At 39.0% G+C, this 19,849-nt stretch overlaps 1 protein-coding gene across 14 annotated transcripts in view; it reads right to left on the reverse strand.

Moving 5' to 3' along the window:
* CACNB2 (calcium voltage-gated channel auxiliary subunit beta 2) overlaps positions 1-19,849 on the reverse strand; it is a 243,719-nt gene that overhangs the window by 76,473 nt on the left and 147,397 nt on the right. For 11 of the 14 annotated variants that reach the window (XM_048061804.2, XM_066991643.1, XM_048061800.2 and 8 more), the window contains one exon: positions 2,785-2,904. In XM_048061804.2, coding sequence (XP_047917761.1) covers positions 2,785-2,904 — 120 coding nt within the window. Of the gene's footprint in view, positions 1-2,784; positions 2,905-3,730; positions 4,536-19,849 lie in introns of those variants that run through there. The other 3 variants (XM_013172082.3, XM_066991645.1, XM_013172083.3) reach the window with 3 other exon arrangements.

The raw sequence follows: 19,849 nt of genomic DNA on the forward strand, positions 1-19,849 counted from the left end.
AATTAAAAACCTTATAATCTGCCTAACAATTTGCCATTGTGTGCTTTATTAGTATAGTTTTCCTCTACAGTTTAGGTGTTTTCCCTAGCTGTAAGAAAGGAAAATGGATGTCATTAAAGTGTTTTCACCGAGTGCGTGACACAGTTCAACAGTTTTTTTTTTTTAATCTACCCTTAATTCACTATCATTTTCTCTCCACTGCTGCATTATTCATATATGTCAGCCTTTTCTAATTCCTGTGACAAACAGAATTATAATGACTTTATTTAGGATCAACACTTCCACTCACAGTATTAAAAGGTGAAAAGTTAAAGCAGCTGCGTCACTTGGCTCTGCCTGATAGCTGGTGCTGGCGATGGCGAGGCAGCCAGGGAACCGCTGCCTGTGGGGAACAAGTCCGGGTGCACGCAGGAGCCAGGCAGCTCCAGCAGAAGTTACTGCTCCATTGATTAAACCGTGTTTCAGGGAGGTGAAGAATCACCAGCGAAGACAGAAAAGCACATCCTATAATATTTCAGAGCTACTGGGTTAGGTTTAGTTTAAGTCTTTTAAAACATTTATTTTAAATGAAATTGACAAATACGTGTAATATTCTATTTAATATTAAGTATTAGTATTAACACTAAATATTGCATGGCCGTAGCCACTAAATAAAACTATTTCCACACATTACAGCCTGGAATATTTTTTTTATTATTATTTTTTAACATTTGGCTTAAGAAACAAAACTGCTCATGTAGTTTCAGCGTCAATCTATTTCAAAGCACAAGAGTTTTAAATAATTCATTTTGTGTTTTATACACGACTAGAACTACCCATTGTTATAGAAGGCTGTTTTTGGCAGTTGCCTTTGCTACTTTGACTGTTCACAAGTTGTCTTATAGTCTCAGACGGTGTCAGACCTAGAGACTGTATCTTATGCCAGCTGGAGTGAGAACATTGCCTGGATGTATAGAAATACAATTTTAAAAACTCAGGATCTGGTAGCATTTTTCTCTATGAACTACAATGGCAGCTGTGCTAGAGGTCATGAATATTACATAAGGGCTGTCCATGCATTCAAGCCAGCATCAGTAAGCCAAATTCCCATAGCAACACTCGCATAGATTTACTCATCACTGAGATGCATCAGTTCAGCAGTAAGTGCTGTAGTGCTACCCTGATTAGTCTGCAAGATATTATTACTTCAACTCTTCTTTTAAAGATTGTGCATTTACTGATAAAATTCCACACTTAACCCAAATTTCAGAACAGTCTTTATCATCTCTCCTAACAGGAAAAAAAAAAAACCACAACTAACTAAAAGCAATCCTGATAAAATTGAAAGTCCTGATTACGATCAGCAATAGCTGTGAGATACAAGGGGAAAGGGAAGAAACAGGCTGCTTTTGGGGCATTTCTGCTGTACTGATCCCAGGGCAGCAGGATCTGACCAAAAAGAGATGTTCAGCACCTCCTATGGTTGGCAAGTTCCAGCAGCACATCAAAAAGCTGCATTAGGAACTCTTGTTAAATATAGGTCAATAATTACATTTTCCAAAAAACATCTTCAGCTTCCCTATTCAAGTTTTCTTGAAGAGGCTGTCTACTTGTGGATTACACTATTGTTTTATTTATGGAGCTGGCTCTCGCTAAACAATCAGATGAATACCTCAGTGATATGGACTCCTGAATTTATGAAGAAACCTTGTAAAACAGGTGGTGTAAATGGGCAGAGGCAAAGCTAGCAGTGGAAAAGGAGACAGAACAGGAGATAGGTCAGAGATAAGGAAATAAAAAACAAGGCAAAATGGAGGAGGGGAATCAGAGAGAAATGCAGAGAACACAGGAGAAAAAAAGGTACATCTGAGGAGGAATCTCAATAGTGTATTTTAATATATAAATATGAGAAATGATACTGAAGAACAGATCTTGGAAAACAGCAATGCACCAAGATTTGACCAGCAGCACACAAAAGGAAAGATTGGAATGAAGTGATATATGAATGATAACAAACAAGATAAGCCCCATTTTTACAGGTGCAATAATATTTAAAGATATAGTACATACGAAAGAAAGACAAGCCCATACTCTTTCATTGTATTACTGCTAAAAGCCTTACAGTCCTAACTAAACACACAGAAAGAACCTGAAGCTCATTTAGCATTTTCTTACTAATCTGTCACTATCTGCCAGGAGTATGGAGTTAGAAGCAGAAATCTTAACAAGTCCTAGAGCATATTACTCACAGGGTCATTTAACACTCAAACTGTAAAGAAAGCCAGTGAAGTCTTCAGAAAAAAAAAAAAAAGAAAAAAAAGAAAAAAAGATCCTTCCAACAGACTCTAATTACATATGACTTTTAGGGACCAATCCTTTCCTCAAGTGTGGTGAACAGGATGTTTGAGGGCTGATTTCTAGAACTCTTAAGTGTCATAGGGATCCACAGGCAAACTTCCATGAGCATCTTCAGTAAAAACTCTAAGCTTTGAGCATATGCATTGCAAATTAATAAGTATATTCAATAAAAGACATCTAAATCTAAATATCTCATCTAAATAAGATTATTCTTATTGATGCATGCTAACTGAATGCCTTTTATGGCAAATTCAGATTCTAAGTGATTTTTCCTGAAAAATATAGTTCCTACTGTTGTCTGGAAAATCTTTATAACAGGTCTTGCAGTGTATGTTAACACATTATAAACATTTGTACCAGTAATGGATGAGATGACAGCTCTTTAAAGCAGAACATTTTATGAATCTTACTCTTTATGAATTTTATGAAAGGAAAATAACATCTTACCTTTGCTTTTTCCAGCTGTGCCTGGGCCTGTCGCTCTGCCTCTCTCCGCACTGCTTCCCTGTCTTCTTCCAGAGATACATCTGAATCGGATGGACGGCTGGTGTAGGAGTCCGCCGAACCCTGCACAAGGAAAGGAAAAATAATGTCACAAGTTGCTTCAGCGTTCAATAAGAGCAGAAGTGGCTATTCACCTTGTCTTTCCTATTAAATCTGTATCCCTGAAAAGAGAATAACTGCCAAAAAGGGAAAGTCACTTAGTAAAATTACATCTAAGTAAATATTTTCTTCTGGACACTTTCCAGAAGTGCAGGTGTCTTCCCCAGTGTTATATTTCCTGCACTATGCCCGTGTTCTTATTCATATGCATTTTAGTAAGCAGAGCCAGTTGCTCTGTAGAGTTACAGCAGTGGTGCAGTGCAGGGCTGAAGGACACACAGCAGCTTCAAGGATGGCTCCATAAAGATGAAAACTCTAAGCAGTGACATTATTAGCAAGGAAACAGATTTTTGTAGCCAAGATGTAACTTCAGTATCAATAGTTACCATTACACAATATCCCTACTAGCAGAATTAAACTCTGCTATCCATTTTTATTTCAGGGCAACCTCTTTACCTGACACACTTTCCCCATCAGAACTGCAAATGGCTCATATCCATCTCTGCCCCTCAGCAAAACATGTAAATGACCACAAATCAACTTCCAACTAATAAAATCTGTCTGGACTCAACACACGTCCACGTATCGCCACAATGGAAGCAGTCACAATGCCAGAACAGCTCTATAAATAATGACAGCTCTGATTTCCCCCTGCATCTCCCTGCATACAAAACAGAGTTCTGCTAATTCAATCAGAATGAAAACAACTGCACTCTCCTCACCGTATTTTTTTTTCCTCCCTCTCTGCAATACACATAATATATGCCAGTAATGAAAACGTAGGGCTTACACAGATATCAGAATTCTTCAGACGTCCTCCTTTGGCTCTTTTCAGAAGCCTGATCCAGGTGGCCTTCATTAGCCAGACAGCTCAGTTATTGTCCGCAGCTGCAGCGCCCGGCACTGATCTCATAAAACATGTGCACACTAAGCACCGCAGAATCACGGCTCCTTTCCTATCCATGCTCTGCTGTGAGAGCCTTCCTTCTCTTCCCTCTGCCTTTCAAGCTTGCAGCCTCGCTGCTTCCAAGTATTCTAGTGCAATTAAATTCTCAAATTTTCTCATGCCAGTAAAAAGGCAAAAAATAAAAATAAAAAAAAATCCACACCACCTCCAAAAAAAAAAATCAACTTGAATGATAAAAAGGTAAAATAAGCCAGACTTCAGGTAAATGTTGTGAGAGAGGCTTCAATTGATGATAACTGAGATCGACCACAGAAAAATACCTAGGGCTTTTTCCTTTTCGTTTGGGGGGGCGGATTTGGCTGTTAAAAATAGTGCTTATAAGAGAACCTTTTAAAATCCTGTGCAAAATGTATTCAGTGACATTTGCAAGTGCAAAGTTCATTTCATCTCTTCCTAGATTGGCTGGGGGTGGGGTAACAGGCTGTTCAGAGCACTGGGCATGCTCCATATGTGCAGCCTTTTACGCAGATGCTCACATCACACCGTGCTGGTAGCCTATGCCAAATTGCCATTTTACATCTCAAGGGTAAACAGCTGGAAAACGTGAGGTCCCTGCAAAGCTGGAATAGCTGGTACAGTGTCTCGCTGCTGTCATGCGTGTCTGCTGCAAGCCCTGCTCCTGTCACGAAGCGCTTCCCGTCACTGTAAGGCACCGAGCTCTCTTGCAGAGACGTAAATCCCAAAATGCGCCTGTGGAACGGGAATTTAACCCCCTAGTCGCTGCTTGTATTTTCCTGACATTGACAGATGAGAACAGCAAGGATGCTGCAACTTACCGCTTAATGCATAAATATTAGATGCTAACAGGGCTAAAGCAAGAGGGAACATTTCATTTCCACGTTCTGCTTTCCAGAGCCACCCTCCATCCTTTCATAAACTGACGTGGGAGTAACAGACTAAGGCATGATTATCCAGAACATTTACGATTCACTGGCAGATATGCAGAATTCTGGTCAAAAAAAAAAAAGATCAGTTACAGCTAAAAGTTTAATAACCTGTCTTTGAACAGACATCGAGGAAATTACATTAAGAAAATTAAGGGATGTTTTGCTTACAGGAGTCCAAATAGATCTAATATGTTACAGTGATCTTCTAAAGCTAAAATGCCCAGTGAGCTAAAGCAAAAGGAGAAAAAAATAAAATATATTCAAACTTTCCTTGGAATTTGTAAAAAATCTTGTCCATTAGGGAAATGCCCAGAGCCACTGTAAGCACATTTCAAAGGTGCCTATTGTTTAAATTTCCCCTTTACTGTGACTTTGCACCAGTGGAGCTAGAGGCAACGGTGGCAAAGGACGAGCAGCAACAAGTGGCCAGAAGTTCAGCCTAGACATTAAAGGCTATTACGGTTGACACAATAGTGACTATTGGTCAGGTCAAAACCATTAATATTATCGAGCATTAATGAAAGCTGAGACTGTGACAAAGCCACCCCCCCCCCCTCCAGAACCCCAGCCCCCCAACACTCCAGGATCCCCCAGCACCCATTCACTGCAGCAATGGCACCTCCAAACCCTTCCCCAGCTCTGCAGCTCCATGGTGCTCCTCTGGAGCAGAGCAAGACAACCGGTCACAGATAACCCCTAGGCAACGCTGCCTTTAAGCAAGAGGAACACCAACGAGCAAGCCTGACACCGCAATCACACAACTGACACTGGGGGTGTTAGCTTTCTACAGTGGTTCCACAGTGAACGCATCACATTTTCCACTGATGAAGTGGCACGGCATCACTTTTACTGTCCTTCATCCTGCTGTCCAGAAAGGATGTTGCCTAACTGGTCCTCAGCCAATAAAAAAAGACACAAAGCACAGAAAAGTAATTCCTGTGGCCCTAGAGGAGCCAGATGTTAGGTCAGCATTATTAAAACTGGAATTTCATCTTTCCGGCTGCAGAGATCATTTGTAGTGCTGGTCATGTCTTATGTTGGCCACAAACCCAACATACATTCAAAAAAAATCATAATGATTCAATTTATTTTAATTATATTGACAAATCACATGTATCAAACACAACATTACATTTATTTCCCCAGTGGGACAGACATGGTCATGTAAATTCCTGAGCACGGAAAAAAAAAATTGGAAGTCTGACATCCAGAAAAGGAGGATCATACAATTAATTCATTTTATAAGCTAGTGACTACTTTTATACAAACTAGGAATGTTTTCAACTACTTTCATATGAAAAAACTATAATTTAAAACTTAGTTCACTGCAGTTTCATCATCTTTTTTTTTTTTTTAATCTGACTTGGAAATACCCTGACTATTCAAGGAAAATATTGCCACGTGGTTGTGTATTGCCCATTCATTACAGGTAAGGAAACTGCACTACCTCCCTGGGTTACACTAAGTTTCAGGGCTTGCTCTGGAGACTAGCAGAGATTTTTCCCAAGTGCTTCTGAAATCTTGTGTTTCTGCAGGTGTTCATCTCATTCCACTGCAATATGGAAGAGCTGCAACGATACATGCTGCTATAGTCCCCAGTCACTCATCTTTCATGGGAAGCTATCTAAGAAAGGTGAGACAACTCACGTTAATAATTATCCCATCTATTTATTCTTTTTCTCCTTTTCTCCTCCTTGCGTGGCAGGTTTACAAAACGTGTTTGTTTTAAAAATCGTTCCCTGTTTTAATGACATACTTGACAAATATTTGCCAACTATCTTTTCACTTATTCTATTAGAGTAGCTTCTATAAGGTTCTTTTTTGTTTGTTTGTTTTTTACTATGAAGCCATACTTTTCACACTTGTAGTGTAAAATCATGTGATCATATCTGAGGTCCTCTTTCCTCAAGACCAAACATCTTATCTTTTGTAGTAGGGGCGTATCATCTTCATAAGACTGTCTTCCAGGTAAAAAACACTGCTCTGTAAAGATAATTCTTGTTGTTATTTTCCTTTACTTGTAGGTAGAAATTCCTTAGTTAAATTAGGTGGTGCCTCTAGAGATCTTATTTTTCATGCTAATTTTCTTTACCCACCTGTAACTTTGGTCAGTACAGTGGGAGCCTAGGTACAGATTTTGTCTGCAAGGTTACGTTCATAGTGCAAAATCTGATGTGTTTGGTCTGTTACTGTAATAAATTCTCTCTGGGTTCATACAGCTATCATTACACTTGCAAATTCAGTCATGGACTTTATATTATGCCTTCCTCATGAAAAATAAAAGTGGTCCTCTGAGAACACAGGGTTTTTCTTTAGCTTGGTAATCCACTTATGAATTGAATATCATTAGGACAGATAACTTTCCAAACTCCTGAAAATTCTCAAATAATTATCTTGTTAGAATTATCAAACAAGTTCCTTCAAGGAGGGACTTTTTACAGTATTATTTATTAAATGAAGACATGAAACAGTGTGCAAACATACAAGCTTTTGCAAGAAAAAAGAAGTACATGTGAATGCACACACAGTCCTCATTTATAATGCCAGGTTTTCCTCTGAGATGTATTTTTCATCTCTTCACTTATTTAATGCTGAAGAGAATTTTAAATCCAAAAGGAGAAATATCAGTATGCCTTCATACTTTTAACTGTTCCTTGTTAGCACAGTAAGATCTGAGCTACATCTCACTAGGTTAGGACATGATTTGAGATGATATACCATGTCTATCTGATGCACTATGACACCTGGAATGCCAAAAAAAAAAAAAGTTAATAGAAAAGAAAATGTTGAAAGGTTACTTCTCTAAAATTTTCAATTCATTTAAAAATCTTTAAAAGTAATGCAAAACACAAGAAAAATGTGAAATGTTAAAATATAGCATAAAGTGAAACTGCTGACATGGGCCAATTTTAATCATAACACGCTAACAAAGAACACAGATTGCCATGTTTCATCACAGACTGACCAACCTGCAATCTGTGGGCCATACAATTAGAAAAACACCACCAGTACAATGGGTACCTCAGTCTGGCACAGTGGCCAGAGCTGGCAAACGTGACAATTTCTTGTTTAGGATGATTGCTCTAGACCTCTAAGCAATGTCATTGTTTTGAAAGATGTTCTTCAAAGCCTAAAACACAGCTCAATTCTGAAAGTGCCATACAGTGTTGTACAGATTGCAAAATTAATTACTTGAGGGTTGTATTTTTAAGGAAATACTGAAGTAATTCTGATTGTTTGGCATGTACCTGTGGTACGTGCAATATGAAATATATTTTGGAAAAGGAAGGAGAGCACGCATTCATTAAGGGGATATGAGGCAGGAATTTTTGACTCCTTGGGTAAGGGCCATGGACACTTCACAGCCTGGCAGGCTCAAAGGCTAGTCAGTCCTCGTGCCCTCTCTGGTCCTTGGCACGGGCAGAGGCTGGCCATTTGCCCAGCACACGCCCATTTCCACTTAAATGCTGTAAAGCTGCTCTCCCACAGGCACCATATAGGGAATGCAAACAACTCTTAGAACAGTCACTGAAATGCTTTGCTTGCATTTAAGAACCAAAGCAACAGTGATTAGAATTTTTCTTTATTTTTTGGTTTACAGCAAATTGGGCATTGCAGCGGAATCTACATCCACAGGGGACGTTCATATAGCAGGAGGAGTGAAATTTTAGAACAGCTGGGAGCTTTAGGGTGGCAATGTGATTAAAAAGGAGATTATATAGAAAACCAGTCTTCTCTTTACCCTTAACATGACTTTGGCAAGCTTAATCGCAGCACCCAGCTGGACATTAACAGGTTTCCAGGATGCTAATCCAATCAACAGCTGGATGAAAGAGTTTTTTAAAACAGATCTTAGCTTTGCAGAAACCTAGATTTTGGCATTCTTAGACCAGGGAAACAGTTGTACCAGGTACTTTATCAAGAAAATAAATAAATAAATAAAAAATTGCACACCAAACAAAAAAAAAAAGGCACACATTTGTACTAACATTTTCACAATACTAGCCTAAATGTTTGTTTTTCTGTTGTTGCTTTGTTAAGAGAAAGTAGCATGAGTTTGTATTTTTAGAGGACTGATTGGTTTTTTGTGGCTACTCTTTGGAAAACTTTTGGCAACATGCAAACTGTTTCCAGAAAGGCAGCTGCGGAGCTTAGCAAAGTGATCAACCAAACACACAGACCCCTCAACCAAAGCCAAACTTTCCCAAATCTGTGGGATGTTCTGGTGTGTTACAGTTTACCATATTTTGCAAAAACCGTCTAAAAGAGAAGACTATTTGAGGCCACATTGTACTAAGCATTGTACAGTCACAAAGTGAATGACATACCATGCTTAAAAGAATCTGCAGTCTGAAGGATGTCAGCAGAAAAAAAATGGGAGTAAGAAAGGGATCAAGGTAGCAAGTGCAATAGAAAAAGCAATTTTAACCATTCAGTAACAGCATTATGACTCATCATTGCATAACCATGGTGGGTTGTTATTTAAGCAAGTTTTCTATATGTATTATGGCAGAGATTAGTTCTGTGAAAGCCTCTGAAGGAGGATAATCTGGTAGCTCTGTATATTCTGACAGAGAGATTCTCCCACTTATAAGAGAAAGTTTAGAGTGCTTTTTAGGAAGAGGGCAATGATAGGAAACCAAGGAGGTCTCCCAACTCACCAAAATATGGTTTATCAACAATAATCACATAATCAAAAACTTTATATTGTTTTTTTAAAAAAAAAACAAAACAATACTAATTTGATTTTTCATTGAAACAATTAATTGGATATAGAGGATGAGATTAAATTGTTGATGATTTTGAGCTGTAAGAAAAAGTCAGAGCAACAACAGAGGTAAGATGTTTCCAGTGGAACAACTCAGAGAGAGGTGTCAGAGTAACAAAAATACACCAAGGACATGATTGCAAGCTGCTTGAACTTGAATCATCTCACTTTTGTCTCAGACTGCCAGCACACACACGGATCTGAGCACAACTTGGTTGACTCATGACAACTTCTTAAAGCTATGGTAACTTAACCATATGTGCAAGCCCTTAGGCAAAGGTAAACCAAGATTATTAGTAATAACAAGTTGCATTGTGGTGTTGTTTACTGAGACAGAAACAGGTAAAAAAAATAAGGTTTTCACGAAAGAAAAAAACACTGGTTTTGACTGCATTAATCAACAGCTGATATCACAAAGGAAGGATTTTAAATTACAGAAAGACAACACACAAAAAAAAGTATTTAAAATATAAAATGGTATGAGCTGATATACAAGAAAGAACAGAGAGAGAGAGACAAAGATTAGGTCAGATACAAAATCGCAAGGGCTCTCAATTAAAACGAGGAAAAATGGAAAACGCATCTGAGATGACACCAAGGAAACAGAAAGACAACTAGAAAAGGAAAGAATTTACAGAAAAGCATGGCAACCATCATCTCAATTTGTCTCAGCTCAGTTAAAAGTGCCAATTTAGATTCTCTGTTCCAGATCTTCAGTATATTTTTATCTGGGATTTTGGTTCAAGTCATTAAGATTTTCTGCATACTTAAAAATAACTTCCTATAAAATTTAGCATGAAATGCTGTTAGCAATGGAGAATTTTGAAGAAAAAAATATTGCCTTTGCATTTCATCAAATTATCTCTATATATACAAGCCCTACTTGGTTTTCTAATTTAATATTTTAAGTCTACTCCAGACAACTAATGGAAGGTTTGGGTTTGTTGTTTTAATTTTTAAAAATGTTGAGATTAAACATATAAAGTGAAGTCTTCCATATTCTACTATTTCAAATGTAACAGCTGCTTTCAATACGTATTTATGCTTGCTACCCTTCCTTTCTATACTGTAAACATATTCATCTGTTTAACTAATTATTTTATTTCCATGTATCTTCTCGAGTTAGTTTGGCAAGTGTGCACTCTGAAGAAGCTGCTGTCATAGATTAGTTGTCAGAAACAACATTTTTCTACCTCTGACAAGTTTATTTTCCAGCTCACCTTCTACTGCTGAAATCTTGATTCTTCCAGTCATGATCTTTTGTTAACAGTAATCAGCGACTGTCATGACATAAAACACTGCAATTTGCTCACTGCTTATATTAGGAGGGCTTTTCTTCTCAACCCCATTGTCAAATTACACACAGTGAAGACTAATGAAATAATTAATGAAGTGTTCACTAACCCAGGCTCACTTAAAGCTTGTCAACCAGCGGTCTGTCTGTCTGTCTGTGACTCAGCCCAGGTATCGCTAGCAGGCACGACCGTCCTTTAAGCATCCGCAGCCTTGCTCTCTCCGTTAGTGCCAGAAACACCAAGCGAGCTGCTTACACACTGCGTGGCACCATTTATTCCAGGCCATAAACACTACCTGCAATGCACATAGCCTCATCGGTGGGCTAAATGTAAGCTCGGTTTCCAAGTGTATCCCGAGCCACGTGGGTCCTTGTGGTTTCAGGTGTTAGCTCCAGCTTTCAGCCTTGTGTGTGCTGCTTGGGAAACATCAGGACTGGTGCTTTACACCCATTACCTATCTTCCAGGTCTAGCATAAAGCAAAGCAAACCGCTTGCAGTTTTTTGAGAAGATGAGGCCCCTTACACTATTTAGATATTACCAGATTTCTAATAATTAATCTCTTCGGATTTCAAGAATTCAACAGCGCGTAATACTTTAACAGCAATGCAGAAATCTCTCTGGAAAGACCTCCTGCCCCTCTTGTCTATCATATACCAAAATAATAATCTTGGAAAATTGCATCTCTCCAGCATTTCCTATCTTTAAAATTATTGTTCTAAATCCAAAATACCAAAATATACCAGCTGATGTATGGATTGCATCATGTCAACTGTTCGCATCTATTGGCTCTTTCAGATTTGACTCTAAGCTGTATCTAGCCCAGTGCACCCACACAGACAGGGTGAGGGTACAAAGCGTGCCACCCAATAGTATATATTCTCTAATAATTAACAAATCTATGCGTATTTTTGTTACAGCTAAAACAGATCTTGTACTTTGGATTTGTAATAGCACCACTGAGATATGACCATTTAAATAAAGATGGGAGGGTTAGAAGAGGAGTAAATGTTTTAGGCAACCTGGAAACAGAAACGTGTGAGCTACTGAAGACAATGATTAGATGCTAACCTGAAGGAAAATAAAATATAAATGAATTGCAACAGAAAAATTAAAGGAAAACATTTAAAAAGCACAAGATATTGTGATCTTTCTGAACTCAATGCTGAAATATTTTTCATACTCTGGAATGTTCAAAGTTTTGTAGAGCACAACAGCCTCTTTCCAGGATAATAAGTGAACTCCGGATTTGACCTACAAGACCAAACATTTTCTGTCTTTCAGACATAAGAGAAACATCAGGACCAGACTTCTTTCTGATTCAGAACAGACTTTGTCTGGGTCAGGAGAGCACATTACATCATATCCCCCTCCAAGCTATTTCCTCCTTGAGAGGAAGCAACAAATTGTGAACCACTGGTTGCTCTTTTATCTACTGCTGCAATACTGAATATCAACACAAAATATGCTTGATTTGCTGACAAATTCAAAATCCTCAGAAAGAACGCCTGAGGACTAAAACACCTGTGTGAGCTCTCTCCGGTGTCAGAGACTTAACATACTCCATCTTATTCTCCGGACCACAAGGTATTTCAGGCAGAAAGGGGCCTCAGGACATCTCCAGTCCAACCTCCCCCCAAGAAGCCGTCTCATCTCCAGGCTGAACAAGCCCCTGTCCCTCAGCCTCTCACTGCAGCACGAAGGCTCCATCTCCAACCTTTTAGGGTCCCTCTACTGAGCCCACCCCAATTTATCCAGGTTTTTCTTTTTGGGAGGCATCAAAATTGGTCACATTAATCCAGACGTGGTGGATGCAGTACTGAGCAGAGTGGGGTGATCATTCCCCTGGATGTAGCACCTGTGCTTCTCTGTGTTCTTACTGCACAAGATGCTGTACTCAGGAGCTTAGGATTTTAGATGAATCTGCAGCTTTGGAAATCTAACAAAATACTCCTTGCAGAACTTGCACCTTGGCAAGCTGGTATTTCTAGACGTGCTGTACGATAGTCAGTTCATTTAAAAACATTAAGGTTAACAATGCTACACATCACTGTAAAGTAACATCACTAATATGCTACTAGCATCAAGCAACTTCGGAAGATTCCTGAGAGGAAGAGCTTCCTTCCACCACATCCCTACCCGGCTGCTGGTCACAGAGGAGAAGACAGCCTTCGGCACCTGCAATGACGACAAACTCAAGAATGGAAATCCCAGGTCTCAAAATATGTTGTGCTAACTCTCGCCAAAGCAATTAAAACAAACCCATGTCCTCCCTGCCAATTTGTGTTCTTCTGGAGCTGCACTGGCCAAAGACTGCTTTTTCCTCTTGCTCCATTGTTCGGAAATGAAATTAAACACATTTGGTTATGCTGATTTAAACTTCATTATTTCCTTCAGTTTATGAGGGAGTTTTATGAGTTTCCTCCAGTTTCTGCTTAAAAAATTGCCACCCAAAACCTCAGTGGACACACAGATTGTATATGTGTTGCTGCACCACAACTCAGGTATCTTCATACTCAAACGCCCTGGAATATTCTCCAGAGACACAAAGCTGGCTTCCTTGGTCAGGTTAAAGCCAGAAGTCAGCAATAAATGCAAGATGCATTCCAGCTCATCGCTGTTTTGGAAAAAGGAATTTAGTAACTCATTTATTTATTATTTTACATTTTTCCTTAACTGATTTATATAAAGCTAAAGCAGTTGTTACAAAGTATTGTAAATTTTTATTTAGGAAACCAGAACTTCCCCCTCTAGACGTGAACTTTCCTTCTTCCATCCTTCCTTCTCCAATAGTTAATTCAGTCTATAACCAGCGGTAACTCATAAACTTAGCATCTCCTTTACTCTTAAAGTTTCTGAGTTCACAAGGGGTAAAACAAAAATTATGGTTTATTATTTCTTTCTTTGTGGAGAATAAAAGGAAACGCTTGTTGCTGAACTTGGCACAGTAACACAAATGTGCTCTTTTATAACCTTTCGTGTTCTGTTGCCTGTCTGCAGGCTTGGATCCTTTTGTGATTTCAAAAGGCATCATGTATTTTAAAGCTCTGTTCGTTTTCAAAATCAAGATAGCCAATGATCTCAAGAGTAGCTCCTTCCTGTTTCCCCTTTGATCACAGTAAAAAAGATCTCATTTAAATGGAATAGCATTTTATTCACGCCATAAAATCTACCACAGAATTGCAGGGACAACGCTGTCAATTGTCACAAGGCAAGCTGATCCACAAAACATGTTGTGTAACCGGCAGGACTAATCTCTCCCACCACACTTACAAACACAGATGTCCAGGTTTATTTAAAATATCCCTAAGCAAAACAGCATAACTCGTGGTTGGTTTTTTTGCCTCTTTTTTTTTTTCCCTCTTTTAATTTGCCATTTTTTAATGTATACTTATAACTGGGAGGAATTTGATTACAGAAAGTGCTCAAATCTTCTTAGTCCTGTGCTGACGAGGCCAGAATGGTTGGAAGAAATGGTATCAGTTGGATTGTATTTTCCTCCCTCAATACACTAAGAATAGCCATATCCTGACCATTTCCCAGATGTTCTTCCCTGCTAAGTCCATCAAACCTCTGAACACAAGTTGATCTGAGAATTATTTTGCACTAACAAGATATGGCTGAGCAAAATTACTCATTTTTCCTTAAAATCCATATTACTGATGGGGAGAGGGCAATAACATCCATGCATGCATGGGAAAACTCTTATAACCAGAAGGCAAAGCAGTTTAAATTACTAGCTGGTATCGACAAATAAGTGTATGTGATAACTAGATTAAAAAATCATTTTCTTGCTGTTAAGTTTTAGTGGAAAGTCAATCAGCAAAAGCAAAATTTCACATATGGTATTAGAGTCTTGTACAATGAGCCTTATGATTTTATTTAAGCGTCTCTGAAGGCTACCCATGTTCTTGCCAGGATGTCTGTATAACAAACAACAGAATTATAGCAAACAATAAGACTTATTCCATCCTAGAAAGACCACAAGATAATTAAGGGAAGCAGAACACAACTTTCTTAAATATAAGTGGTAAACCACAATATGATACATATGATAAATTGACTATATTTGAGCAACAACCTAATGCCCCTGTTCTTCAGTTCTCACTGTATGGGTGCATAGGTGCATAACCATGTTTATATAGAATGCAGATGAAGGAAAAGAATTAGGATTAATTACAGATCAAAGGCCTAAAGTCTCAGACCTATATAGGGCATCCTTCAGCAATGGTAACTAAATCATTGGCAATTGTTGACTTCTGTGAGTGAGTTTTGATTTATACCATAAAACATGGGAATTTCCATTTCAGTGACATCAATATATCTCTATACCCTATATCCTCTGAAGAGAATCACATAAAAAAATAGACCGGAGAGGACCTCTGGAGCACATGTAGTCCGACCTCCTGCTCAAGGCAGGGCCAGATTCAAAGCCAGGTTAGGTTGCTCAGGGCCTTGTCTAGTTGAGTTTTGAAAATCTACATGAGTGAAAAATTTTGCAACTTTCTACAGAATTTTCCTTGCTAACCTCCTATACCAGAAAAATACAGATGAACTCTAAAAGTAATCTAACATCTTAAAATAATAAATCATGCAGTTAAATGACATTTAGCCTCAATTTATTTTGCTGAGAGGTTTGCACGTGCAGAGAAATATGACTGCGTCAAGTTCGAAACAAAGTCACTTTCATTACAGCCAGTTTCATCACATGGAAAAAGCAGTCACTTCCAGTGAGGAAAAAGTAAATATCTCATGTACTTTTGGGCAAATATAGGTTATAACAAGACATGCAAGGACCTTTTCCTTTCAATCTTGAGCTGTTCCTTAAAGGAATACAGTTCTATTATTATAATATAATACTCTAATAATAGTTATACATGTATCAGCTTTGCTTCTATGAACCGTCTACTATTTTTCCCTCTGCTTAAAATTCCTGTAATGGTCTACCCGACATTAGACTTAAGAATTCAGCTTAGTAGGAAACTTTTTTTTTTTTTTTTGGATCTGTGCAACAGCATTGCTTTGCTTGCACTAATACACAAATACTCTGATTTAAACAAATTCTTTTTAATAAGAATATTTGCTGAGAGATTTGGAACAAAACACAGCAACTGACTTTAAGAAGGTCAAAACTGCATTAAATATGATGCTTATTAAGTCCATTTGACTTGCTTTCAACATTTATCAGAACAATAAAACTATATTGCATAACATAAAAGAAGACAGTGCGTTATTCTAGAATTGTAAATGCCAAAAACTGTATGGATATTCAATCACGTATTGCTAAGTTAAAACGTGTAGATTCACATTGTGTTATAAATGAGAAAGAAACACACTCAGAACTTCTCAGGGCTTTCATTCATTCATTCCTCAGAGAAAAGTTAAAATTGCTGGTTCTTACAGTCCTGTAATTACAGTTGTCAAAACACCCAAGTTTCACTAAATTTTCCCCTGCAAAAATCCTAGTTATTAATATGGTCAGAGACGCACAAAATAATAAACAAGCTTGTCATGGTTAGCATTACCTGTTTCTACATAAATAAAAGATTTGCTGAAAGAAGAATTAGTGACTCTTACGGAAAATGCAATAACTATCCCCAGCATTTTGTGATTCCTATTCATCAGCTGAAGTTGCTATCTGGGAAGTAACACATAGCCTGAGTAAACAAACAGCACTTCATTTTGTCAACCCAATTGTTCAGAGCTTGTTTATCATTTACAGAAGGTAAATCTTCATATAAACAGATGCCCATAGCTTTGTTAAACAACTGGATGGATTTTTCTATGACAGACTTCCTGACAGCCAGTATTGAAGAAAAGTAAGTAATAAGTTTAATCTGATCAGTTGTTCGGAACTGGTTCATCAGACCTACTTATCATAATGGACTGGAAAACAAAAATCTACTCCCACACAGGCATGAACACACAATCTCAACTGTAAAAGAAGAAGAGAAATAAAGGGAACTGTGCCTGGAAGGGATGAACGGAATACTTCCAGATCACATGATCCTAAACAGATTTTTCTGGCTTTTGATTCACCTGTGTGGAAGGTTCCTATCAAAATGATGTCAGACTATATTCAGCCCCCCTGCCAGGAGTGTTTAATCTAGCTGTCATAACTACTGTGGTGTTGAAAGGTCAAGGGAGCAACAAGCGATCTAGGCTGCCACATACAGCATCATACACTGTAGATGGGAGAAACGGAGCTGCACTACCCGAGACAGAGCATCTAAACCAGGCAGTCTGCCACAGCAGGCAGCCGGGCACGTACGGCAGACAGCGTGAACATGCCTTTGTGACTTTAGCTTCCCGTATGTGCTGCAGGGGAGTCACGATTTCAATTTTTCACATAAAACAGCTTGTATATGTACCCCTTTTGCTAACTCCCATCTATCCGTGGACTAAACAACACAGAAATCAAAATGCATGTCACAAATACTTAACTGGAGAACAGACTTTAAAATAATGCTATTTTTAGAAACACCACACTGGGGCCCCTGCAAATTCTGGAAATTTCTTCTACCATATTCATGCACAGCACATACAAGTCCCGTTTCTTTAACAAGAGACATTTAGGATGCCTGCTTCTAAATAGCTGTGACTTTCCTGCATAGGGTTCCACCACGAGAGTTATAAATTAATGACTTAAAACAGGCGTGACATTAGTATCTCTTACCCACAAGACTTCTCTAACTAGAGATGTCTCCTGACATCTAATTAAATATGAAGTATGAATGTATGTGGCGTAACAGGGAGCAAGTTGTAAATAATTCCCAAAAGCCTGCGGACCTATACACACACATACACAGATGCGTGCAGAGAAATCCAAGCCAATTCTGCATTGTTGTAGCTATGTAAATCAGAGAAGCACAAGGAATTAGCTCATCATCAGCTCTGTGCTGCTGTAGCCAGCTTGGTGCCTCTCCTGCTAACACTTGTTTTGGCTATGTTACACTCGATTCAAATTTGTCACTGAAAAATAGCCATTTTTTTTTAATAGCGAGACCTGCAGAGCAGATGACAATACAGAAAGGAAAAACTCAGTTATTCCTGATCATGAAGTTATATTCAAGGACAGGTTGGATGGGGCTTTGAGCAACCAGGTCTGGTGGGAGGTGTCATTGCCCGTGGCAGGGGGTTGGAACTGGGTGATCTTTAAGGTCCCTTCCAACCCAAACCATCCTATATTTCTATGTTTGTTTCTTTGTTTGTGTTTTCTTGTAAAAGTTACTGCTGGTTGACTTCACTGAGGCAAACTGTCCAGCAAGAGGTGCTGAGCAGTGCTTTGCCAGATTTTAAGAGAGCACAGAACCACTTAACAAATCAGTAAAAATTCCTCCTAAAAGTACATGGAACATCACTGAACTACTCAAAGGTAATGCTACTTTATCATACATTCATACCACATTTCTGAGAACAAATCTACACAATCACAACTGGGTAAGTGTTTTCAATACCTGCCCCTAGTCACGACAGGCTTTCCAGAACACCTCTGTTCTGTTGTGAGCTCATGCACTTGGTTTTGACTAGCCTGGTTTGCCTTCACAGAGATCTGGGAGTCTGAGAATTTACTTTAGTTTTCTGCTCCTTTGTTTTCACTTGTATACAGATCTATTGTTAATGATGAAGGAAGTCAGAGACTGTGTGGTTTCATGTAACATGTAAAAACAGTAAATTCTTTATGAGATCAGCTGCAGTAGGATATTTCACTGAAAAAAAGTATTTGATACTGTCTTAAAAAAACTTGCTAGAGAAAAATAATTCTGTGTTTTACACACACACACACACAAAATTTGTACGTTTCCGTATTAGTAAATTCTCTCAATAAAAAATGGAACAAATTACATCCCCAGATCTAATATTAGCTTCTGCTTTAACCAGGTCCTGAGCAAGGCTTCCTTCTATCCTTCCAGCTGCTGACTCAAACATGGAAAAGGAGATGCAAGGTACAGGACTACCTCATGCAGTCTGATGGAGGGAACATGGAGACGGGGCTCTGCACTTGTCTCCGTCCTTGTGGGTTTTTTCCCCAAGAGCACTTAGTACAAGTTGGGAGAAGAAAGTGAGAAGCAAAGGAGGGAGCTACGGAAACAACATGAGGATGCTCACCCATGCTGTGTGTGCAACTTGAAAATACTTTGGTTTCTTTTCATTGTTTTTTCCTTTGTATCTGCGGAGGGAATTGCACTATTCTTGCCAACCCAGGCCAGTCTGCACACTCCTCATCTCTTCCTCTCGCCTCCATAAACTCAACTTTTCAAGTCCTTGAAGGAAGAAGGACACAACTTCTCCCTTGCTACTGGATCACCTGGAGTTGGGCAGCATGGTTGGTTTCTAAACGCCAGAAACCACTTGGCCTTCTTGATTTCCCAGGGCTCCCTCCTGTGTGTGCCTCAGTTACAAACCTCTTTCTCAGCCGTGGTGAGCTACTTGTGTCCCATTTCCACAGCAAGACGTACATTCATTGCCTTCAGACACTCAGCACTAACCTGGTATCAAAAGGTCCGGGTTAATTGTTGCCATCAATTTGCCTCATATTTGCTGCCAGAAATCCCTGTTTCTATAAGTTAATTGCAGATCCTTGCAGATTTTTTTGGACTTCAGCAAGGCTTTTGACACGGTTTCCCATAGGATCCTACTGGACAAAATGTCCACCATACAGCTAAATAAAAACATCATACGATGGGTGAGCAATTGGCTAACGGGCAGGGCCCAAAGGGTTATGGTAAATGGGGCTGCGTCAGGCTGGCGGGCGGTCACCAGTGGGGTCCCTCAAGGCTCCATTTTAGGGCCGGTACTTTTCAATATTTTTATAAACGATCTGGATGTAGGAATAGAAGGTATTTTGAGCAAGTTTGCTGTTGACACCAAACTTGGAGGAGTTGTGGACTCGAATGAGGGTGGAAAGGCCTTGCAGAGGGATCTGGATAGGTTGGAGAGCTGGGCGATCACCAACCGCATGAAGTTCAATAAGAGCAAGTGCCGGGTCCTGCA

The sequence above is a fragment of the Anser cygnoides genome, chromosome 2 (assembly GCF_040182565.1).
Source record: "Anser cygnoides isolate HZ-2024a breed goose chromosome 2, Taihu_goose_T2T_genome, whole genome shotgun sequence".
NCBI classification, from domain to species: Eukaryota; Metazoa; Chordata; class Aves; order Anseriformes; family Anatidae; genus Anser; species Anser cygnoides.